This window comes from Marmota monax, unplaced genomic scaffold, assembly GCF_021218885.2.
Source record: "Marmota monax isolate L192 unplaced genomic scaffold, Marmota_monax_Labrador192_F-V1.1 WCK01_AAM20220418_F8-fsc00095, whole genome shotgun sequence".
NCBI classification, from domain to species: domain Eukaryota; kingdom Metazoa; phylum Chordata; class Mammalia; order Rodentia; family Sciuridae; genus Marmota; species Marmota monax.
The window spans coordinates 7,054,649-7,080,474 of NW_026695244.1; the positions used below are offsets into that span (position 1 = coordinate 7,054,649).

The 25,826-nt window shown below is 35.0% G+C and overlaps 1 protein-coding gene across 1 annotated transcript in view; it reads left to right on the forward strand.

The window, feature by feature from the left end:
• The window catches only part of Pth2r (parathyroid hormone 2 receptor), a 95,704-nt gene that overhangs the window by 38,086 nt on the left and 31,792 nt on the right, over nt 1–25,826 (forward strand). Inside the window, exons 5-9 of the mRNA XM_046463092.2 lie at nt 5,009–5,106; nt 7,148–7,337; nt 8,453–8,606; nt 14,824–14,884; nt 23,167–23,230. Of these exons, the coding sequence (XP_046319048.1) occupies nt 5,009–5,106; nt 7,148–7,337; nt 8,453–8,606; nt 14,824–14,884; nt 23,167–23,230 (567 nt within the window). The remainder of the gene's footprint in view (nt 1–5,008; nt 5,107–7,147; nt 7,338–8,452; nt 8,607–14,823; nt 14,885–23,166; nt 23,231–25,826) is intronic.

The following is a 25,826-nucleotide window of genomic DNA, read 5'->3' on the forward strand; positions in this document are numbered from 1 at the left end:
AGGTAATTATTTTTAATAAAAGAAGAGAAGGAACTCTAATGATAGGCCACAGGTTACTAAATTCTTTAGAGTATGATATTTGAAACAACGGCATACTGTAGAAATTATCATATAATATATCTTATGTCTAAAGGCTATAGGTACTTTTGAATGCAATTTAGCAATACATATTTAAAAACCTCAAAGAGGTCGTAACCTTTGATTTTATAATTTCACTTCTATGGTTAAGTATAAAGATTTGGGGTGGAGAAACTGAATGAAAAAAATGTTCATTGAATAATAAGTCATTACAGTGAATATTTTGAAGAATTTAAATTTCAAGAGAGGAACTGGTTAAGTATGCCCAAATATGTATTTTTATAAAGAGTTTGTGGCATTGGAAAATTCTTTTGTCATGTAATTATTTGGAAAAAACTTGAGTATAAGTTTAGGATTCAGATCCTTAAAAAGATAGGATAGGGTATATAGAAAAAGAAAAACAAAAATACCTAAGGTGCTAGCAGTGTTTCTTTTGTTTGGTGAAAACTTGGAAGGCCTTTTTGTCTTCATTATATATTTTACATATTATCCAGTATTTTCTATAAACATGTTAATGTTTTATTAATAAAAATAATATGCAATGAATAATATTTAAAAGAAAAGGAATAAGAGGTAAAGTCCTTTGCTTCCAGCCAGAATATAGGCAGGTATAATGATAAGATTAAGTTGTATGAGATGCAAAATTAATAATCTGTAAAAATTCACCAGTAAAATGAGGATTTCAAAAAATCTAAAGGCTGGGTCCATAGCAAAAGAAGAGTAACCATAGATTGAGAAGAAAAGAAAGGAGGAAAGCTTTTTAATCACATTCTAACAGACAAGGGCTAGCATAAGGGCATAGAATTCAAAGCAGCAAGCTCTAGTCACAGTGAAGTCCCATGGAGCCTTCACAGAATGGCACTATGCCAAAGGCTGGGGCAATACAGCAGAGTAAGATAAATCTCTCAGGATGTGCCCAGGACCTTCACACAGTGAAAGAGAGCCTAAGCTGAGGGCGTGGCACAGAACAGAGGAGCTGGGAGACATCCCTTGAGGTGCATGGAGCCCTCACTGAGTGCAGGACTGCTGTAGCCCAAGGGCCAGAGCTGCCGGAGCCCGGCTGGCTGGGCAAAATAACCCGGGGTGACGAACAACTTGTGTACATTGATACAGCAGGAGTGGGAGCCGTTTATTGCAGGACAGGAGCAGTATTTATACATTCCACACAGCTTATCTAATTACCATAAACTAGATACATCAGTCAACCAATAAGGAATCTCCACACTTAATGGCTAGCTTTTGTTACTTCTCAAACCACTCCCTCTAGCATTTTGCCAGGCACCATCCAGACTTGTTTAGGAACTCTAACATTCCCCTGGCAAAATGCCAGGTGTTATTTTGACTTGTTTACAGACTCTAACACAGAGCAAGAGAACCCCCACTTTTATCCCCCCAGATGTGCAGGTCTACAAGGCAGTAGTCTGACAAAGGAAGCTGAGGAAGACCTGCTAGGCACATAGGGCCTTCATCTCAGGCAAGACAGTGTTGGCTGAAGACTGGTAGGGCAGCAGCTGGAACAAAATCTCCTGGACTCAGAAAACCAGCTGGCCTGTTCACTGAAGCCACTTCTGTTTAACATGGTCCTAACCAGAAAAGTTAGGTCTCCAAATTGAAAAGGAAGAAGCAAAGTTGCCTGTTTGCAGATGAGATGATCTTATATATAGGAAACCCTAAAGACGCCACCAAAAATCTATTAGAACTAATCAATGAATTCATTAAAGTTGCAGGAACGAAATCGCTATAAAAAATCAGTTGTGTTTTCATAAACTGACAATAAACTATCAAGAAAAAAATAAATCAAGAAAAAATACTGTTTATAATAGTTAAATAAAATTCTTAAATAAATAAAAAAAATTATTATTTAACAAAGCAAGTGAAAGACCTGGATACTGAAAACTATAAAACAATGATGAAAGAAACTGAAGAAACAAATAAGTGGAAATATCTTTTCTGTGTTTGCAGATTGGGAGAATTAATATTGTTAAAATGTCTATACTACCTAAAATGATTTACAGATTCAATGAAGCCCTTATCAAAATTCTGATTTTTTTTACCAAAAATAGAAAAATAATTTTGAAATATATATTGAACCATGAAAGACCCTGAATAGCCAAAGCTATCTTGAGCAAAAAGCAACAAAGCTGGAGTGTTCATATTATCTGGTTTCAGAATGTGCTACAAAGCTGTAATATTCAAAACAGCATGGTGCTAGCATAAAAATGTACACATAAACCAATAAACAGTATAGAGAGCCCAGAAATAAATCCATACATTAATGGCCAACTGATTTTCAACAAAGATGCCAAGAACACACAGTGAAGAAAGGGTAGTGTTTTCAGTAAAGAGTACTAGGAAAACTGGATATTTATAGGTAGAAGAATGAAATTAGGCCCTTATGTACAAAACTCAACTTGGAGTGGATAAATGTAAGACTTGACATTGTAAAACAACAAGAGGAAAATATAGGAGGAACTCTTGATGAAATTAGTCTGGGCAATGAGTTTTTTGGATATGGTCCCCCAAACTCAGAAAATAAAAACAAATAGACAAATGGATTTTCCTTAAATAAAGAGCTTCAAGACAACCAGAAAAGCAATCAACAGAATGAAGAGAAAACCTATAGACTGGGAGAAAATACTCACAAAGCATAAGCTGATAAGGGGCTAATCTCCAAAATATTTAAGGAATCCAGAAAACTCAAGAGCAATAAAACAACCCATTTATAAAACTGACAAAGGATATGAACAGACATTTCTCAAAAGAGGACATACAAATGGTCAGTGGATATGAAAAAAAAATGCTCAGCATCACTAATCATCAGAAAAATGTAAATTAAAGCCACAATGAGAGATATCACTTTACACTTGCCAGAATGGCTTTATCAAAAAGACAAAAGATATCAAGTGATGGAGAGGCTATAGAGAAAGGGAAGGTAAATGAGTATAACCATTACGGAAAACAGGGTGGAGAGTCCTCAAAACATTAATAATTATCATATTATCCAGCAATCCAGCAATCCCACTGCTGGAAATTTGTCAAAAGAAAAGAAATCATATGTTGAAGACATTCGCACTCCCGTGATCATTGCAGTGTAATTACGGTTGCCAAGATATGGAAACAACCTCAGTGTTGTCAGGAAGGAAACCTAGTCCGAATTAAGAGGAGAGATAGTTAAATCTCAGCATGTAGGAGTCATTCGAACTCATCATTCTCATAGAACCATTAGACAAAAATTTCCATATCTTTCAAACAATGATTAAATGGACATTTATAGAACACTATACCCAATAACTACAAGATTCACATTCTTTTAAAGTACACACCAAAGTTTCACAAATATTTATTGGTTTACAGAGTAAGTTTCAGCGAATTTCAACATTGAAATCAGAGCATGATTTCTGACTATAAAAGTGTTAATTAAAAATCAATTATAGTATTTATATAATTTATAAGTAGTTGGAAATTATATGACTCAGGGTACAAGTTCAAACTGAATCAACCAAAGCCCAAAATATAAAAAAGTGTGGAAAATACCATAAGCAGAGCTTAGAAGTAAATGTATAATTTTGAGAACTTAATTAGAAAAGAAGAAAGGTAAAGATTTAATGATCAAATATTTCACATTAAACTATATAAAGTAATTCCTAGAGGGCTGGAGTTGTAGCTCAGTGGTAGAATGCTTGCTTTGCACACATGAGGCCCTGGGTTCGATCCTCAGCACCATATAAAAGTAAATAAATACAAATAAAGACATTGTACCCATCTACAACTAAAAACATATTTTAAAAAAGTAATTCCTAGAGTGACCGCTTAAAACTCTACCAAAAGAAACACCAAATGGAATTCTAAAAACTATTCAAGCAACACACAGGATTGCAAGAAAAATAAAACAGAAATGAGAAATAGTACAACATAAAATAAAAAAATAAAAGGATGCACTTAGCCTTAACATATCAGTATTATATTAAAAATATATGGTATAAATACACTAATTAAAACATGACTAAACTACATACCATCTACAAGAAACTCATTAAAATGTAATGATTATATACATACAGTGGAATTCTATTCAACAATAAAAAAGAGCAAACTATTTGATAGGGACAACAACTTGGATGGAACTCAAGGACATTATGGGCAATTTCAAAAGGTCTCATATGATTCTACTTTTATAACACTACAAAATGACAAAACTATGAAGATGGAAAACAAATCAATCATTGTCAGGTGTTTGGAACGGTGGGAGAAGAATGGTAGATATGATGTGTAGGGCTATCGCAAGGTATAACTTTGAGCTGATGGAGTATTTCTACAATTTAATTCCAATGATGATTGCATACATATACATATGTGATCAAATGACAGAGAGCTACAAATAAGCATGTTGGACCACTCTCATATTCCTTGTTCTGATATTTACTATAATTATGAATGATCTAAACCATTGCAGGACCTTCCTTAGTATATTTTTCACTTCTTGTGCATCTATCATTTCTTTAAAATTAAAGAAAATTAAAAAGGAATGAAGTACTAACACACATAACATTATTGGTGGTTATCAAAAGCAGCACATCAACACAAAGAATATATACTATATAATTCTAAGAAGTTTAAGAACAGTCCAGAAGTATATGAAGCATGTGAACAGAGAAAGCTCATTCATGGTGACAGAATTAGAGTAGTGGTTACGGGGTGTGTGTGTGGGGTGTTAGGGGGCAGGTTTCTACTAGCAAGAGGCATAAATGAACTGGGTTTATCAAAACCCATCAAACTGCTCATTGAAGATCTGTATATTTTATTGTGTGTGAATTACAGCTCAGAAAAACTAAAGAGAATTAGAAATAACATCCCCCAAATGACATATTGTTCTTACCAGTGTTTTGGTAAAATGGCCCTATTACACATGTGACTATCTCCTCCCCTGCAGCAGGAGTTCTTCAAAAGCCTCCACATCTTGTACACTGTGGGCTACTCCATTTCCTTGGGTTCCTTGGCTGTGGCCATCCTCATCATTGGTTACTTCAGGTGAGTTATTCTCAGCCACTTTCTCCATGAAGTGACGTGCTCTGATTCCTATCCACAGAAAACATGGGTCTCATAATCTGTGCCACCAAATATTTTACCAGAAGATTTTTTAATTAAACCTGATGTTAATTATATTATTTGATTCATTTTTGAGACAAATATAGGAAAAAATGTTCAACATCTCTAGCAATTAGAGAAGTGCAAATCAAAACTAAGATTTCATCTCATTCGAGTCAGAATGGCAATTATTAAGAATACAAGCAACATTAAAAGTTGGCAAGGATGTAGGGGAAAAAAGTACACAGATACATTGCTGGTGGGACTGCAAATTGGTGCAACCATTATGGAAAACAGTGTGGAGATTCCTCAGAAAACTTGGAATGGAACCATTATTTGACCCAGCTATCCCACTCTTCAGTTTATACTCAAAGGACTTAAAATCAGCATACTATAGTGATACAGCCATATCAGTGTTTATAGCAGCTCAATTTACAATAGATAAATTATGGAACCAACTTAGGTGCCCTTTAGCAGATGAATGGCTAAGGAAAGTGTGTTATATATACACAATGGAATACTACTCAGCCTTAAAGAAGATTGAAATTATGGCATTTGCCTGTAAATGCATGGAGCTGGAGAATATCATGCTAAGCGAAATAAGCCAACCCCCCCAAAACCAAAGACCAAATGTTTTCTCTGATATGTGGATGCTAATTCACAATAAGGGGGTGGGAGCTAGGGAAGAATAGAGGAACTTTGGATTAGACAGAGGAGAGTAAAGGGAGGGGAGGAGGTTTGAGTGTAGGAAAGTTAGTAGAATGAATGGGATATTATTACCATATGTATATATATATGACTACTGGACCGGTGTAATTCTACATCACATACAACTAGAAGAGTGAGAAGTTATACTCAATTTAGTATGATGTGTCAAAATGCTTTCGACTATAATGTATAACTAATTAGAAGAAGAAGAAGAAGAAGAAGAAGAAGAACAACAACAACAACAAAAAAAAAAAAAAACAAAAGCAAAAACAAAATAATAGCAAACTGAATCTAATAGCACGTTAAAAAGATGACTTATCATGACCAAGTGGAATTCGTCCCAGGGAGGCAAGGGTGTTTCAACATATGCGAATCAATGAAGAGATTCAACAGAAGGAAGCAGAAAAAAATGTGATTTTTTTTTTTAAATGGAAGAGTCATATGATCAGATCTGTGGGATTATAAAGGGCTTCCTGAAAATGGCCTTGAGAATTTGGCCTGGCAGTTCTTGTTAAATTTTAAAGACCAAGAGACTGAAGTACAATGTCCAAGGTCATAGGTTGACCTGGAAATGGAAACTTTGTCTTCTGTTTCTTCATCCAGGGTTTGTTCCCCTACTCCAAGCTTGGCTCTAGTTGTTCAGAACAATGGATAAACTTTTGTGAGGAAAACAGATGACTAGAAATTCAGAAAGAATTTCTCAGAACTCAGCAATAGTCCTTTGATTTACATAAGAACTCATTACAGTATTTAATTATAGATTCTTTATAATTGCTAAACAATTATTTTCAATAGAATTGATATATTCTAAAATAAAAGGTTATATAGAATTTGTTTTGGTTCTATAAAATACTCCTTTATTAGTAGATGGCGTTGAATCTCTTGAAAGTCAAAACCTATTTATGCATTGTAATAGCAATATGTACAGTAAATAATTGCCATACACACCTGATAATGCTATCTGGCCACGTACTGATGTCCTGTGAAGACACTCCTGATGAGGAGCCAGGACATGAATAAATCCATGTCCACAATACATTAATAATGTAATATTAATAATGTAATCATTTCCTAAGCATCTAAATTTAGCTCATTTTCATTTGAACTTTCTCTCTTATATTATGAAATATAACCCAGAGCTATTTAATATTGTTTCTGTCTTTGAGTTCACCATACTTTTTTTTTGGGGGGGGGAAGAGGTTGGGATCCTTTGGGCATTTTATTTCCCTAGTTCTCATTTTGTCCAATTCTAAATACTGGCTATTTCTCTGCACAGACGATTGCATTGCACTAGGAACTATATCCACCTGCACTTATTTGTGTCTTTTATGCTGAGAGCTATAAGCATTTTTGTCAAGGACAGAGTGGCCCAGGCTCACTTGGGAGTAGAAGAGCTGCAGTCCCTGATAATGCAGGATGACCTACACAATTCCATTGGAGCACCTTCTGTGGACAAATCACAATATGTAAGTGCGTCAAATTTCACAGCCCACTAAATGTTAACTTGTTTGGGCTTATTTTATATGATCTCTAAAGTAATTAAATTAGGCTTCTAATATCTGTTTCCTCAATTCTGTCCTCTCAAATCTAATCACTTATTTTGAATTATCAAAAGTGGTTTTCTCCAAGACATCCTGGAATGGAAACTGCAAAAGCATGTGATTCAAATGGTATATGATGTATGGAGCATAGCAACGGCCATGGGTACTGCTTTTAAAAGTAAAGACTCATCAGCAAAACCAGAACCTTGGGATGTAAAAGCCTATGACATTTAGTTCCTTTATTATATACTTGGAGTCTCATTCCCATATAAAATTCCATGGTACTTAAGTCTCCTCTTAAATTAGTAAGTAGTCACTCAATAATCCAGCAAATTTAATCACTGAATCAATGTATCTGGAAATGATTTATAGTAGATGGGTCATCTTGATGATACAGATTAAAGCCCCGTCTGCATCTCTGCCTTTACTCAGTAAGGCAGTAGTTGGTAGTCCCTTCTAATCTGGTTCTTGACTGGCCTTGTGACTTGCTTTACCCCCTAGCAGGAAATGGCAGTGATAGTGAGGCAGATGGAGGTAGACTTCCATGAGCGAGCCTGAATGAGATGGGCAGAGGTCATCCCAGATCAGCAGACCCACTCACCAAACCACAGACTTTAGACATATTAAATGGTTATTGTTTTAGGTCATCCACTTTGGGGGCAGTTTGTTTTGCTGCCATAGGCATCAGAAAGACCAGAATAAAATTCCTAGTAGAGAGATGGATCATATTTTCTTCTATATACATTTCTATACTTCTCATTTTTTATGATGATCATATATTATTTTTCTTAAGAGAAAAAATAATGAAAAAGTGATTTTTTTCTAACTTTTAATAAAATTTTAATTTTAATAATAGAATCTAGCCTCATAGTCTTAAAAATGCTGTGTTGAAATAACTTTGTTCTGGTTTGTTTCAATGTTCTTGATTTTTCTATGCACAGAAAAATAGCAGACTATGAGAAAGCAACTGAAGAAGTATTTTTTAGTAGTCTCACGTACAATTGAGAGTTCTAAGATGATGCCATTCTTATTTATAACAGATCGGGTGCAAGATTGCTGTTGTGATGTTTATTTACTTCTTGGCAACAAACTACTATTGGATCCTCGTGGAAGGTCTCTACCTGCATAATTTGATCTTTGTGTCTTTCTTTTCGGACACCAAATACCTGTGGGGCTTCATTTTGATTGGCTGGGGTAAGCATTTATATCTCCTTTCCTTTAAATAGGTTATGGATTTATTAACCCTTTTCCTGAAATATTCCCTCCTCATCTTGTCATTATCCCCTCTGCTTTTTCATTAAGATCAATTCTATAATCCTCCCAGCAGTAACCAACTTTTCAAGCTTAATTTATGTTCAGTATTCTTAGGCCAAGAATCTCATGAAAGTTCTTTGGAGGACATTTAAGAGAATGCATTGTTAGCCATGTGCACTTAGAACTGCTTGACTCATGCCCTGTGTCGGTGTTCTGTGTTATCAATAATTTCTCCCCCAATTTTTTATTTGTGAATTTCTAAGTGATAATAATATGTTTTTTGATTTGTATTCCCAAGTCATATAATAAGAATGCCAGAAAGGACCATAGGACCATCAGGACTGCATTTAACATACACAAATTACAAACTAATTATGAGGACTTACCATGTCTTTTAGGAGATTATTCAAATTACTTTTGGCAGAGTAATTTTTTTAAAAAAATGATATTCAGCTACCATCCCCAAAATGACTTAGTACTGGAGCAATTAGTGGGTTAGGCACTAATTCAGCATGACACAGAGAAAAAGATGTTGTTTGTTAAAATTTGAGGGAAATGAGAGTTCATATGTGGTTAAAATAGAGAAGGGTCTGGAGGTTAACAACTGCAGATCTCAATTGCTATTTTAATGTTCAAATTATGAGGTGCTCAGCATAAGGATAAAAAGTCACTAAGTGGCTCAAGATTAATTTGAAGGTGTTTCTTTCCCCTCCCTTCAAAATAGGAACATTCCTTTGCCTTAATATTACTTGAAAATGTGACATATATGAAATTTCCTGCTAAGCTTTGAAAAGACAAAGATCAATTCACAGCAACACTTCATTTATTACAAAATAATAAAATAAGAATTTTTTATTTCTGAAGCCAGCCAGCTCATCTGATTAAGGCTCTTTTAGATAGAAGTTACTAAAAAAGAAAAAAAAAAGAGTCTCCTTTTTTAGAACACTTAGGAAATAATTTCTTGACAGTTTTTGATAGTTTGTCTTTGAATCAAAATTATCTGTGTACCCACATAATTACTAGACGTTGATAAAGGCTTTGGTAGAAAATTCAGTAATGAATGTGGAAGTTTATCTGAGTTATATTTTGTTTCTTGAATGTCTACATCAGTGGTCACGTGTGTAATGAATTTTTTTTTTCCTCTATTACTGACCTGACAACTAACTGGTGCAGACCTTTTACCAACTCTATTTGTGTAATATCCCTCAGTCTCTCCCTTCTTAATTAAAATGAGGATTTTGTCATAATGAAACTTAGGAAACTAGTTTTCCAATCCGTCTATAAAAAAAAGAACAAAAAATCGCCATGGTGCTGGTGAATTTCTACGTAAGTATGGTCTTCTAACCCTCCTTTACAACTTTTATCAATTTGTCCACAAAAATTTTGGCATAGAAATGACAACTAAAATAGATAAGCATTGTTATCTGAAATCTTCATTTCATGGACTAGCTTAAGAATGCACACAAAAGCAAGTAAGATTTTCATGACAGCTCACTGTGAGAGCATTTTCCATGTTCTATTATGCTCATTTAATTAGTCATAGTCTCAAAAGACTATGATACCCACTCTTCATAGAATTATAGTTCCATGGCTAGTTTATCTATATTCAGTTTCTCTCTTTGCAACTTCATCCTTTTAAAAATTAACAGTCTAGGTCATATACAATCAAAAGAATACTAATAGCACTTAAACTATTTCTCTCCTTCCAAATCATAGCTTCCATTTAATGAAGGACATATCCAAATCTTTTTGATTAATAGATTATTTTTCTCCTACCTTAATATGAGTGCCTGATTTAAGAATATTTTCTTTGCCGGGTTTGGTGATGTACACCTTAATCCCAGCGGGTTGGGTGGCTGAGGCAGGAGGATCATGAGTTCAAAGCCAGTCTCAGCAAAAGCTAGGTGCTAAGCAACTTGGTAAGACCCTGTCTCTAAATAAAATACAAAATTGGGCTGGGGATGTGGCTCAGTTGTTGAGTGCCTGTGAGTTCAATCCCTGCTATCCCCTCCCACCCCAATTTTTTTTTTGACTTTACATCTGACTCATTTTTCCACATTTGTTTTCCACATGATCAAAACTATAGCTGCTTTGCAGGATTCTTTGCTGGAATAATTCAGAGTGAACCAAATTTCACACTTTTTCTCCCAAAGATATTTTCTTTTTATTGGTTTCACTAAAAAAGAGAACTTGCTTTGCTTCTTTTATTGCTCATTTGGACCCAATTATTATAGCTTCACATTCTCTTCATACTTAAATACTTAGAAACCTATTATTCACATTGTAGTGAGATGTGGTTACATTATTTATATTGATTTTGATGATTCTTAGTAATAAACTGGAAGAAAAGGAAAATTACAATCTGAAGAAGAGGACCCATAGCTGACCTTTACTAAAATGAAGACAGATATTTAAAGTGACTTTTTTACACATTTTTTTTTATCACAAAGAAAATGTACAGAGGAATAAAGGCAAATATTGATTTTTTTCTCCCAACCAAACATATACTTACTTTTCTCTCTCCCTTTCTCAGTTCTCTCACAAATAAGACACTTTACTCTTGGTTCCATATCTTCTTTTATCTACATATTTTTTCTTTATTTTAATTCAGTATCTTAAAGTTTTAGGTCTTATTTTTCATCTTTACTAAATATGGTGATTAACTTTTATATCAGGAGCCATCCTTAATTTTCAACTGTCAGATGAGACGCCAGTATGTGAATATTATCATATAAAAGTATCTCTTCTGGTAATTCCATTCTGACTTTCTTTTTACAACTTCATTCTTTTAAAAATAATTTAGTCTAGGGCTTACATAATAAAAAGAATAGTAATTTACTTCAACACTCTCTCTGTTCCTAAATCATAGTCATGTCCCTGTTGCCAAGCTTTCATGTCCAATGTTTTCACATTCTATGTTCTCTGAAAATAGTCAAGAAGGCACTTCCAGTTTTATTATCTATGTGTAAATGTTCTTAACCTAGCAAACATTTTTTTTCATCATCATTTGTTAGTAAATATAATTTAAATACAGAAATGTGATTAAGTCCATCTTGTGTTACTATCACAAAATACCAGAAGCTGAATAATTTGTTAAAAAAAGAAGCTTAGTTAGCTCATAGTTCTAGAGGCCCAAGAGCATGGGCTTCTGGTAAGGGCCTTGTGGTAGATAGCATCATATGGCAGTGAGTACATTTGAGAGAGTTTATATGGTAAAGATGGAGCAAGAGACTGAGCCAATAATGTCAGACTCATTTGATAACAACTCATTCTTTTGGTAACTGATTTATTCCCGTGGACCCAACCTATTCCCATGAGATGAGTGTTAATCTCTTTTAAGGTGGTTCCCCCAGTGACAAAATCACCATTTATTAGTCTCTGCCTCTTAAAGCTTCTATCATCTCTTAATACTGCCATGTTGTGAATCAAAAAGTTTCAGCACCTTTGGAGCCAATTCATATCCCATACAAGAAACATGTCTGACACTTTAGGTTATATTGTTTGTCCATTTGACTATTCTGATTATATGTATTATATTCAAAACTTTAATTAATAAGTACCGTTATTTCAGAAGTTATTTTTACAGATATTATGAAATCTAATCAATTTTCAGTAAATGCATATATTGATATTTAAATTTAACATATAAATAAGTGTTTATTTAAATTAACATTAAATTTATTTAAATAAAGTTAAATTTAAAATAACACTTAAATTTTGAATATATTTTCCTATATTTATGTGTTCTAAAATATGTAATAATGTGATATTTAAATTGGTGATCAAAAATCCTCAAAGAATACCAAAGCAGTTTTCTGTTCTTTATTCCTCTGTGATTATCTCTATACTAGTCTTATAAATACGGGTGTGCTGAGAGTATGAGAAAAGAAACTTCATTAAGACATTGGGCCTGATATATTTGTTATAATTATCATCTAATCATCTAAAACACAATGGTCACCCAAACGTCATTAACCAATATTGTGTAGGGCATCATTCAGGAAATTGCTTGACCAGGAGAATGTTGATGCATATCTGAGAATGAGAAGATGCAAACATTTGGACCAAAGATAGACACTTTAAAGGTAGCAAACAGCAAAACACCGAAGCAGTCTACGTCAGGGTTTCTAACCATCCCATCAGAAGGATCCATGCCTTTTCCATTGCATGGAATCATTCTTGTTTTTCTAAAATAAGCATTAATTGAGAACCAAGTTTGTTTTTATTAATTTTTCTCTCTCATCAATATACACCTTTGAAGAAAACATGGATGATCTATTTGATCAATGTTTCTTCTTCAGAGACTAGAATAATCTTTAACATATAAATAGGCACTTAGTGCTTCATGGATGAATAGTTGGATGGATGGATAGATAGATGGTTAGATAGGAAGAAAGAATATGCAAGCTAAACCAAAGAAATAACAAAAATATCTTAAAGCACAGCATTTGAGCAGATTAAAAAATAATTATATGCAAACAAGTAAAATTAAAGTGTAGAATCATAAAATTCAATAGTCATATAGACAGGCTGAGGTTAAATTTAATTGGTTAGTTGGTCACTAAGGAGACCAAAGAAATTCTCTATAATGGGTATGAGCTTATTTTCAATTTGTGAAATATTTCTTGTCTGAGGCTATTTCTGTTTTCACTCAGTTGCTTAGAAAGAAATCTTAAAAAATTACAAATATGTTCTTACAAGATAAAGAATTTAGTAGTATGCTTGATTTAAAAAGTTCATAGCTAGATTAAAAATTTTTTTTCTTGCCTTGTATGGTACTTCCTAGCATCTGCAGTCTTTTAATTATGTTCTCTTTATTTACTTTACCTAAACCTCTTTCAAAGGCCATAAAATTAATACTCCCACATTAAAATTCTTATTTTCCTACTGACATATTTGTAAAAGTTTTGGTTTCAGTTTTTTTTTTTTTTTTTTGTGATGTTGGAATTTAATTAGCTACAGCATGAACTGAAGGGTCATCCTTTACTGGGGAGCAAAGGACTCACGCAAAGTCATTATAATGGATTTGATATTGCAAGCTCATAGATGGTTATCACTTATGAAGACAAATGTCACATGCTCAGAGCATCAAAATATCATAAGGGTCACCTTTGTTGAGCCATTAACGCATGCAAATGCTTTGTCTTGAGACAATTTGGGAGTCAAAGAAAGGAAAAGGCCACAGTGGTTGTAATTTCCTGATTTTATAACTTGCTGTGTTCATGCACTGCACTTCAAGAATAAAAAGAATGTTCTAATACTTAAAAAAAGAATTAGAGCTTTATAGTTATACATAGCAGTTGGGTTCATCCTGACAAACATACACACGGAAATTGATTTCAGGTTATGAGTATCCTCTTCTCTCTCCCCATTTTACTTCCTGTTCCCCCTCCTCTCTTCCCTCTCCTCTCTCCACTCTATTAGACTTCCTTTCACTTATCTATTAATTAGCATTGGGTTGGTTCTTTGTGTTATCCTATCATTCCCTCCCCCTTTCCTTTATTTTACTCTAGCTTCTGCATTTAAGATAAAACATTTGACCTTTGAGGTTCTGAGTTTGGCTTATTTCACTTAGCATCATATTCTCCAATTCCACTGCTTTTGTTGTTGTTGTTGTTGTTTTTACTCCATCTGCTAGTATTTTTAATTATTTATTTTTATGTGGTGCTGAAGATCAAACCCAGTGCCTCACACATGCTAGGTGAGCTCTCTACCACTGAGCCACGACCCCAGCCCCTCCACTGCTTTTAAAACAGCAATTTATCTCAGCTTCTCATGAGTCTCTTTGGTTGCATCTCTTCTTAAAAGCAGATGGCTCCCAGTGTGCCTGAAATCAAAATGTTCAACCCTGCCTCCTTCTGACCCCAAGAACTTCAGTCCCCTCCAAATGTGTCTTGGCCCTAAGTCCCTCAAATGAAAACATGACCAACCATCATCTTCAGACTCCCAGGAATAAATAACGTCATTGTTCTCACTCATTTCTCAAATTGACAAGATGAAAATTAGGTGGACTTTTCTTATTCACATGTCAACATTTTTTTGTGTCTTTTTTTTCTTTTTCAACTGCTAATGGTATATTCCTGTGTGTGATGAATGTGAAAAAATATATTCTTAATCTTAAGAGAAATGTGGTCTCTGAATCCTTTTCTGGTTACAGGGTTTCCAGTGGCATTTGTTGTGGCCTGGGCTGTGGTGCGAGCAACTCTGGCTGATGCCAGGTGAGTAAAAAAAAAAAAAAGTTCCACAAGAATGGGAAGTTAGACTCCTTGTATGTATAATATGTCAAAATACATTCTACTGTCATGTATAACTAAAAAGAACAACAACCAAAAAAAGAAGAAGAAGAAGAGGAGGAGGAGGAGGAGGACGACGACGACGACGACAACGACCTCAGGTTTCCTCCAGACTCAGATGTTCTGCTTAGAATCCACACTGGCTGCTCTTCTTCATGTCATTGTCCTTTAGGGATGTCCTGTGGGAAGTTGCCTTGACCCGATGGTAGTCCCCAATACAGTACTCACAAACTGTCCATCCCGCAGGTCACAGATCAGATTAGATGCTAAAACTCCATGGTTTATGAAGTCAGTTAAAACATACTGTGAGAAGCAAAGGGAAAGAAGGTTAAGGGGGACACACTTAGCATATGGGGTGAGCAGGTGGAGGGATCCCACTACCTGAGTTGTGGGAGAGGCAAGGTTCATGCTTCCTCGGCCTTCCTCACAGATGAGGTTGTTATGAGGACCAGAAATAAGGCGAGGGCACCCAGAGAGAAAGTGCTCTGGGCCAGTGACACATACTTACGGTGTCAGAGACACGGGCCAAGGACACTGGCCATAGCTATCCCTTCCCAATTGACCTCTGAGCAGCTCTGGGATTTATTTTTATTTTTGGGGCAAAGGACATATGAGAATGTTTTTCACCCATCAGTGGCTAAATTAAGACCTCAAGAATATTGAGTACTTCCTGTCTACCAGGAATGGTTGGTGTCTCTTGTCTGTTTAATATCATGAATGTTGAGTGCCCTGTTGTCTCATACGTCCTTAGTACCTGACGGTGACACATAAATGCTCTGTGTACTAATCACTTATCTATATTTAATGAAAATTATAAGTTTCATCCATCTCATCTGTTCTCTTCTAATAGTGGAAGCCTTGGTAACAGAATACAGTTTAACATCCATGGATTGTACGTGTTGTATATATTTCATGATAGCAGTTCCAGCTTCAGCTCTTTGGGAGCTTTTCTTTAATTTGAACCAATGTGTTTGTTTTGGATTGCCAGCTATTTCCTTCAGAAATTAGTTTATCTGCTATGCACTGGAAAAAAAAAGCCACATTATGGGAGCACCTGAGCATTTTAAAGAACGTGCCATGATTTGCTCCTGAAGATCTGAACACTCCTGGCCACTGTCTTAGGTGTAGCTTCTCTCAATTCCGGGACTTATTGGCTTCATTTTTCTTTTTGGTACTTGGGATTGAACTCAGGGGTGCTTAAACACTGAGCCACATCCTCAGCCTTGTTTTGTATTTTATTTAGAGACAGGGTCTCACTGAATTGCTTAGGCCCTCACTAAGTTGTTGAGGCTGGCTTTGAACTCATGATCTTCCTGTCTCCAGCCTTCCGAGCTGCTGGGATTACAGGCATACCTGGCCTCGTTATACTATTTGGATTTGTCTACCATGGGCAAATTGGATTAATATTTTCTATGTTGTTACTATTATTGCTATGTTTACACAGGGATGTGAGAAATCTCAAAGACAACTCGCAGCATCTGTTATTTGATTTTTAAGGGAGGGAGGGTTGAGTCAGTAAGTAGGTACTATTGAGGCTACAGTAATCATATTCTGAGATGTGTAACTGTGTAATTGTGTCTTAGAGATGGTAGGATCCACAGTATTTTCTGGTACAACACTAATTTTAGACATAAATAAAATGAGACCCAGAGACATCATGACACCTTCTCAGAGCACACCACCAGTTGTGAAGCAGAATTTTGACTTATTCGTTCATTTAACATGTATTCTAGGCCTTTACCACAGGAAAGCATGTATACTCACAATTCATTTTATATTGAATTAGATAATTAGCTTTCTTTTTTTCTCATTTTCTTCCTTAAAGGTTACAGATTAATTTTGAAACATTAAAATCACAAGTCTTTACTGAAAAAGATGCAATATAAATTTATTTTTTTTGAGATCACAATTCATTAAGCACATAAATGTTGCAAAATATAACTGATGCTAAATATTTCTTTAAAACAAGTGAATTAAAGTGAATGTTAAATATAAGTTAGATCATGTGACTCTGCTGTGCAGAATATTTCACTTTTCTTCTTCCTTACTCAGAATAAATCTTGAATTCTACAGTACTCTCATTTGAGATAAATGAGTTGAAGGGATCATTTTATATTTTATTTTGCACATAAACTATATTACTATTTATTTCATGATTTCAAAAAGAAAAGAAAGCTTTTTAGTTTTCTTTGGGTGAAATTTGACTTACATAAAGAGCATGTCATAAAGCTCAGCTGAAGAGAACAGACTTCACATCTCTCCAAAGAATGGATGCGTTCATCTTCGTGACTTGTGCATTTGAGACTCAACTTCTTCTGGCTTAGCTTTTCAAAGCTAGAACTCTGGTTTTGTCCACATTGTGGCCATTCAGAGATAAGCAGATTGAACCCAGTTCTAAAAGATACTAGAAATGCTATTGAATATATGTAGAAGTTTCTTCCCATTCTAAAATGCTATTGAGAGTGAGACTTAGCTGAGGGAGGGTGAGATAATTCAATAGCTTAGGCAGGACAATAAACTTAGAGTGAATAATTTGACACTCTTTCTTTCTTTTTTCTTATGAAAGCAACAACACCATACAGATGCCTTATTGCCTTCTCCTTGCCTCCTTCAAAGGAGACAATAACACTAATGAATGGGGACACCTGGAGCTTCTTTGCTGTATTTTTGTTTTACCATTCAGGAGGAGAGGTTACTGGTGACGAGTTCTGCTCCCTCACATGTTGAAGTATAACATTAGAGTAGCACGCCAAGGCAAACGTATAAAGTAGGATTTATTTAAAAAGGGGTAACATAGACTTCTCCCAGGAGGGAGAAGGGGGTTATAGCTGTTATCCTGGTATTCCAAGAAGTGAGGGTGTTCTGCCTTTTCTATATGTCCTAGGCTTCCTTTGGTACCTGCTCTCTTCCCCTTATCTTTCTCCTTCCTGCATAGAGGCCCAGGAGATGCTCAGGGGTGGGATGGCCAAAAGGTGAGAAGCAGATGGACAGGGGGAAGGGCCAGATGGAATAGCCCAGGACACATTAACTAACAACTTTTACAACTCTCTCTGGGGAGGGACAATTCCTGAGACCTGTTACCTTAGCAAAGGATTGGAGCAGAGGCAGGTTATCGTAGGGTAGAGGAAGGGCCCTGAAGGCATTAATATGTCAATCCCTCAGGGATGGCCTCCAATTTCCTGGACCCAAATTGGCCTCCTTGATCCATTTAAACTGATTTCCCTATTTATACTGACTGCCTCTTTTAATTCTGGCTTCATGGTGGGGCTTCTGATGAGAAGATACTCTAACATCTGCATAGGCTCTGAGGTTGGGCCTCTCTTTATAAAACTTTTATTTATTTTAAATGTTTTTATTAGTGCATTATAGTTATTCATAATAGTGGGATTCATTTTGACATTTATAAATGCATATAATATAGTTTTCTCCAATTCTGTCGCTAGTACTTCTCTTGTTCTTCCCTTCTTTCCTCTCCCTTGATCCCTACCTTTATTCTAATGCTATCTTTTCTATTTTCAAGATTCCATTTTTCATTTCTTTCTCTCTAGCTTTACATGAGAGAAAACATTTGACCCTTGACGGTCTGAGTCTGGTTTATTTCACTTAGTGTCCTTGATGTTCTACAGTTACATCCATTTACCAGCAGATAACATTATTTCATTCTTATTCATGACTGAGTAAAATTTCATTGTGTTTCTATACTATATTTTCTTTATCCATTGTCTGTTGATGGACACCTAGACTGGTTCCTTAACTTGCCTATTGTGAATTGTGCTGCTATACACATTGGTATGCATGTATCATTATAGTATGCTGATTTTAGTTCTTTTGGATAGATTTCAAGGAGTAGGATAGCTGGATTGTAAGATGGTCCCACTTCTAGTCTTTTGAGGAATCTCCATACTACTTTCCAAAGTGGTTGTATTAATTTGTAGTCCCACCAACAATGTTAAGTGTACTTTTCCCACATCCTTGTCAGGAATCATTTGTATTCTTAGGGTGATTGTCATTCCAACTGGGGTGAGATGAAATCTGAGTGTAGTTTTGATTTGCATCTTCCTGATCACTTAGGATGTTGAACATTTTTTTAACATATATTTGTTGGCAATTTGTATTTCTTCTTTTGAGAAATGCCAATTTAGACCTTTTGTCATTTATTGAGTGAGTGGGTTGTAAGGCTGTTCCTCCCTCCCTCCCTCCCTCCCTTCCTTCCTTCCTTCCTTTTTCCTCTTTCCTTCCTTCCTTCCTTTCTTTTCTTTTCTTTTTTTTTTTTAACCAGGGATTTAACCCAGGGGCACTTAACCTGTGAGCCACATCCCCAGCTCCACATTTTTTAGTATTTTTTAGTTAGAGACAGGATCTCACTGAGTTGCTTAGCACTTTGCTAAGTTGCTAAGGCTGGCTTTGAATTCACAATCTTCCTCCCTCAGCCTCCAGAGCTGCTGGGATTACAGGTGTGTGCCATTGCACCCACCCGGCCTGTGTGTGTGTGTGTGTGTGTGTGTGTTTTGATGTTAAGTTTTTTGAATTCTTCATACATTCCGGATATTAATCCTCTAGTGGCAAAGAATTTCTTCCATTCTGTAGGTTCTCTCTTCATGCTCTTGTTTTCTTTGCTGTACCGAAGCTTTTCAATTTGATGCCATTCCACTTGTTGATTCTTGGATTTATTTCTTGAGCTTTTGAAGTCTTATTAATTAAGGAAGTCAGTATGTGTGCCAATATATTGGAGTGTTGCACCTGTGTTTTCTTCTAGCAGTTTCACTGTGTCTGTTCTGCTTCCTAGGTGTTTGATACACTGTAAGTTGGTTTTCATTCAAGGTAAGAGATAGGGAGTTAGTTTCATTCTTCTACAATGGATATCAAGTTTGGGGTGCTGGACTCCTCTTGCCTTCTCTACTCTTACTGATTGTCAGTTGTGGAGAGAATGCAGTATTCAATTAAGTCAATTCACTGGGTTCCTCTGGCAGAATCAGTGCATCTATTTCCAACCCTGATGTAGAAAATTCTTTTTTCTAGTCATACATTTGTGCTTCGTACCCCATCCTTCAGAATGGCACTTTCCAGCTAACGTGTATTTTAAAAACTCTGAACAGAGATTTATGTGAACGAACATAGTGTGAGGTAGGGCATTGAAAAACCAATTAAAAACAAGTATTTGTAGCAGTTTCTTTAAAAGGTATAAAATCTCAGTTGCCTATGTTATATCAAAGGGTAAGTTTGAAACGTTGACACTGAAAACCATCAAAATCAAGGTTTTCAAGGTAGCTGATTTTGACTTTCTAAATACAAGTATTTTTTAAGAACTAGAATTGTATAATTGAATCTCATTGTGTTCGGAGACGTTCTGAAGTGTCATCCAAGTGAAGAAAGTGAAGTTATTATCAAATGTCAAGAAATATATGGCATCCAAAAGCCTTATAGCTAGTAAATCAGTGTTTAGTTTATTATTCAGACAGTACATTTGCCACTTTCCTTATAGAAAAAAAGCTTTTTAGGGTAGTATGATACATATTTTGCACAAGTCTAACAATATCTTTTGTCTTTTTGATCTGGTTGAGTAATGTGAAAAGTAGATGTCTGTACAAATGGAAGGAAATGTTCAATAACGTGAAATTTCTGTGCCTCAGGTTTCCATGTCATTCAAACTTTAACTTCATCAACTTTGCAGATTTCCACTAGAGTGGACCAGAATTACACTTTGGGGTGGGGTCTGATTGATTTCTATGATGCATTCTTGCAATGGAATATATATACATATATATATATATATATATATATATATATATATATATATATATATGACTTATCTGACAAGTGTGCTGTATGACTGCTCTCTCCTGGCACTGATATAGAAATTTATATATAGGTGTGCTAGCTTGGGGTTACTATAGCAAAATACCTGAAATAATCAACTTTAAAAGAGGAGGAGTTTATTTTGACTTGTGCTTTCAGAGGTTTCAGTTGTGGTTGCTCAGCCCTTTTGGTTTGGGCCTGTGGTGGCACAGTACACCATGGTGAGAGCATGTGGAGAGGAGGCTGCTCATCTTGGAGCCTGGGAATAAAGAGAGAGAGAGAGAGAGAAGAGAGAGAGAGAGAGAGAGAGAGAGAGAGAGAGAGAGAGAGAGAGAGAGGAGGGATTGGGGTCCTAATAGCTCATAAAGGACATGCCCCTAATAACCTAACTTCCTTCCATTTGGCCCTGCCTCTTGGGACAACCTTTTAAGACAAGGGCCTTTGGGAGATAGTCAAGATCCAAACTACAGCAATAGAGGAAAATAAGAATGTAACCTCTGTATTTGTTTTATATTCATATAGTTTCTGTATTTGTTTTATATTAATATATTCATAAATACAAAAACTCATCAATTCCATTTCATTAAACAAGCTAATTTTTATTTCTATGGCTATGGCAAGAATAGTCAGCATTTAGCTTTTTGTTGCATTTTCCTGGATAAGAATGATTTGCCTTCTTGTCAGAAACACTAGAAGCACATTCAATAAGGCAGTAAAAGATGTTATCTATAAGAGGAAAGGACAAAGGAAGACAGCCACACGAGAGACCGAGACATCTCAATGTCTGCCTTTTTGCATATTTTGAATTTTGAAATGAGAACATATTAAATTAAACTTTAAGAAATTGTTAGGTGTGTATGGAAGAATATTCCTTTAAGACATAGTTGAAAAAGTTTTATTATTCATAACTTGTTCACAAATAAAATGTAACTTATTTATTAATTAAAAAATTATCATTATATCCCCAGAATTTCTTGATATTATTTACTGTTCGTACAGTCACTGCTGTGTTTTCTCCAAGAAAAAATAAATAAAAAGGTGTTATTTATGTGTTTTTAATTTTAAAAAAACTGTTTAAATTGATACATTAGAGTTTTAAGTGGAGCTAGATTTTTTTTTTAAATTAAAACCACTCTGTGCTGTTTATTCCAGTGTGTAAGACCTTTCTTCAGTTCAATTTAGATGAGGTGAGATTGAGACAAACTTACCTCAGATTTCATTTATGTCAATGCAAGCTGATGAATATTTGTTGATTATCTACCTATTATGTACTTTTCTAGGCACTTGTAATACCTCACTACACAAAAGCAGTAATGATGCCTACCCATATAGAACTTAAATTTTAGTTAGGAATCATAAAGTAAGTATAAGAAATAGATAAATTATGTGGTATTTTTATTAGGTACTGCTAAAATAATTTTTAAAAAATTCAATATAAAAATTATGGATGATATACAAAATAAAGTAAACATTGTCAAAGCTTTTTAAAATCCTCATTAAATGAAGGAGCTCATAACATGTCGTAATTGGTTCAAAAGAGAAATCAAAGAACAACATGTTCATATTCAGGAAAACAAATGCCGAAAATTTACAAATAAATACAAAAACTCATCTGTTAGAGTCTGTAAACAAGTCTGGATGGCGCCTGGCATTTTGCCAAAGGGAGTGGTTTGTGAAGTAACGCCAGCGAGTCATTGAGTGTGGAGATTCCTTATTGGTTGGCTGCTGTATCTAGTTTATGTTAATTAGATAAGCTGTGTGGAATGTATAAATACTGCTCCTGTCCTACAATAAACGGCTCGGCTTCCACTCCTGCTGTATCAATGTACACAAGTTGTTCGTCACCCCCCGGTTATTTTGCTGCAGCCGGACTGCGGCACTCATCAATTCCATTTCACTGAATAAGCTAATTTTTATTTCTATGGCAAGAATAGTCAGCATTCAGCTTTTTATTACATTTTCCTGGATAAGAATGATTTGTTTTCTTGTCAGTGTCCTACAATTTATGAACTCACAAAATAAATAACTTCTGATAGAATGAAAAATTTCTCAACAAAATGTAATATTATATCTCATTTCAATGGTAGTAAAAGCAAAGTATAAATTGTACCACATTTAGAAGACTGTACTTGATGTGGCTCTACAAACAAGGTTTTGACTCTGGTCACTATGAAAGCAATATGTTAATATTTAGAATACCCTGCTTATATAAGGGCCATTTAAAGCATGAAATCAGGACTGTCGGGACACGTTCTTTCACTAGTTTGGATGTTTCAAGATTTTTTTCATCTCTTTGTCTCCTTAATCAGAAGCTTAGGGCTAGAGATTTTGGTAAAACTGAAATGTTACTTAATTTTCATTACCTTTTGCTTTGCCAAATTCATTCATGAAAATCCCTTTTAATATTTCAGGTGCTGGGAACTTAGTGCAGGAGACAGGTGGATTTATCAAGCTCCAATCTTAGCAGCTATTGGGGTAAGTTGAAAAGCTTGTATAATTTTTTTTTAAAGGTGAATAATTAAACTGCTGCTAAAACCCAGAGAAAGTTTGTCTGTCCTGATAGTCTATAATAGGTTTGGGAAACTCTCTCAGGTATAACAATATCTTTTGGAAGAGTTGGGTTGGGGATCAGACCCTGATTTGTGGATAACATTGAGACCCATACAGAAATCATGGGTCCTTTTAATCAGGTAGCATTTGGGAACAGTTCCAAGACTTCAAAATATTTATGAATATATATATATATATATATATATATATATATATATATATATTCATTATATGAATATATACATATATTTTTTCAGAAGATTGTAATTCTCTTTCCCCTTTTTAGCTATTATATCTCCACTTCAAGTTTTCTGATGACCTAGTAATGATTTGGGATGATGGAGAGAGAAAGTTGGAATAGCAGGAGACCAGAGAAATTCCTGGAAGAGGACGATAATATGATCCATTATAAAGCATTACCTAAAGCTTGTATTGTATTTTTTTCTGCTGAGGATCACACTCTGGCCTTCACACGTGCTAGGAACCTAAAACTTTTATTTGATGTATTTTTCCCAAGGAGTTCAGTGGATTTTGGGGGTTTTATTTATTTCTTTTTTTGGCATCAGGAATAAACCCAGGGGTGCTTAACCATTGAGCTACATCCCCAGCCCTTTTCTACTTTTTATTTCGAGACAGGGTCTTGCAGAGTTGCTTAGGGCCTTGCTAAGTTGCTGAGGCTGACTTTGAACTTGCAATTCTCTTGCCTTAGCCTCTTGAGCTGCTGAGATTATAGAATGCCTTATCATGCCCAGTGAGTTAAGTGGATTTTATACTAAGAAATATCCTGAAGAATCCTGCTAGTAGGTAATAGGGAAAAAGATTAGAGTTGCCAATGCATCTTACACAGGACCTTATATACTTGTAATATTTCTGCTGTCTATTGCATCTGTGTTACTAAGGAAAACAAAACTGCACAATTTTTGCATCCAACAAACTCACCAAAACGTTTACTCTTGACCTTCCTTGAGACTTTATAGCATCAGTTTCGCTGTGGTTTGATGAAGAAGTTACACTGTCATGTGGTTTCCTGATGTTCATGTATGTAATGCAGGATTATGAGCCTCTTAAAAACAGGACTTTTGTTCCAGTCCTAAAAGTTTAGTCATTAAAAATAATTTAACAATCTGGTTATTAACTGATTTTTTGGGGTGTGTGTGTGTGTGTGTGGGGGGGGTCCTCATTCTTCACTTTCTTATTTTTCTTATTTTCTTTTCTTTTGGACAAAGTGTCACCCAGTTTGTCAGCACATTGCAGGTGGAACCAAGATGGGTAGTGATTAATATGGCTGAGGTTTTGTAGGATCATCCAGGGAGTTAGTTAAAAGCTTATTTGCTTCACAGGAAATATGCTAAAAGAAAAATAAAAGAAACCAAAAGAATCTGTATTTTATAGACCCATTGATATAATATTTAGAAGTGGAAATAAAATATAGAACATTTTTGGAGAAAACCAGTTTGTATCTTTGCTAAATATCCTGTTGCCAAATTAGACCCAATTCTGTTTAAGGAGAAGTTAAAAAATGGATTAGGGACAAAAGAATGACTTAAAATTATCAACTCTCTTCATTTTAATTTTTAATGTAATGACATGCTACTATGCTAATCTAGTGATAAGCCATCCCAGAACTACAACTGTATTCCAGAGAGAACATCACTAAATTTGAAAATTTAACTTTATAAAGTAGGGTATGGTGTTTACCACTTCGATTTCCCTTTCATCCTCCGGAACTCTTCCTTATCTATATTTCCATGACTTTCATTTTCTGACTTTCTAGCTTCTCCTTTTTAGGGAGAAAACTTACATCTTATTATTTATTTATTTATTTTTGTATCTTCACTGCTCAGTACTGGTACTACTAAATGAGAGATGCTCATTTAATGCTCTTAAATTTACCTACATTCTAATGTAATGATTAATTTTGCTTTTTTTATTTGATGAAAAGGAAATACCTATTAAAATCCAAGGGATCCTTACAACATTATTAGGAAATAAAGCAAAGGCAGTGAAGAAAAGCCAATCACAGGACATTTTCCACTGTAACAATCGATGTTTATCCAAAGCTGTGTTTATAAATATAAGTGACTCACATCATCAACATGAATGAAAAGTTTATTTGATGAGGTTTCTAAATTGTCATGAAGTTAGGTGATCCAAGAGTGCTAAAAGCTTCACCATTGGTGAAGGGAATCAGATGTGGTGGTATACTCGGTACGTTTGAAGAAAACTTAAGTGGACGTCCATTTTCACCTTGAACTAAAGTTATAACAGCTCTAAAGTAGGAATTCCAAAATACATTCCAGTATTACAAAGTCCACTTAATCAACAATCACAGGGGCACCTTTCTGTTTTCCTAGAGTTACCTTTTCTTCTCTTTATTATAATTCAGGGATGTAAGAATTCCCTTGAAGATTTTTAATTTACACACAGTCTGCTAATGTATCTGAAATGTCTCATAAAATGTCAAAAATTGGGCTTGAAATCAATATCTCACTTGGTTTTACCAACAAGTTAGAAGAGGTTG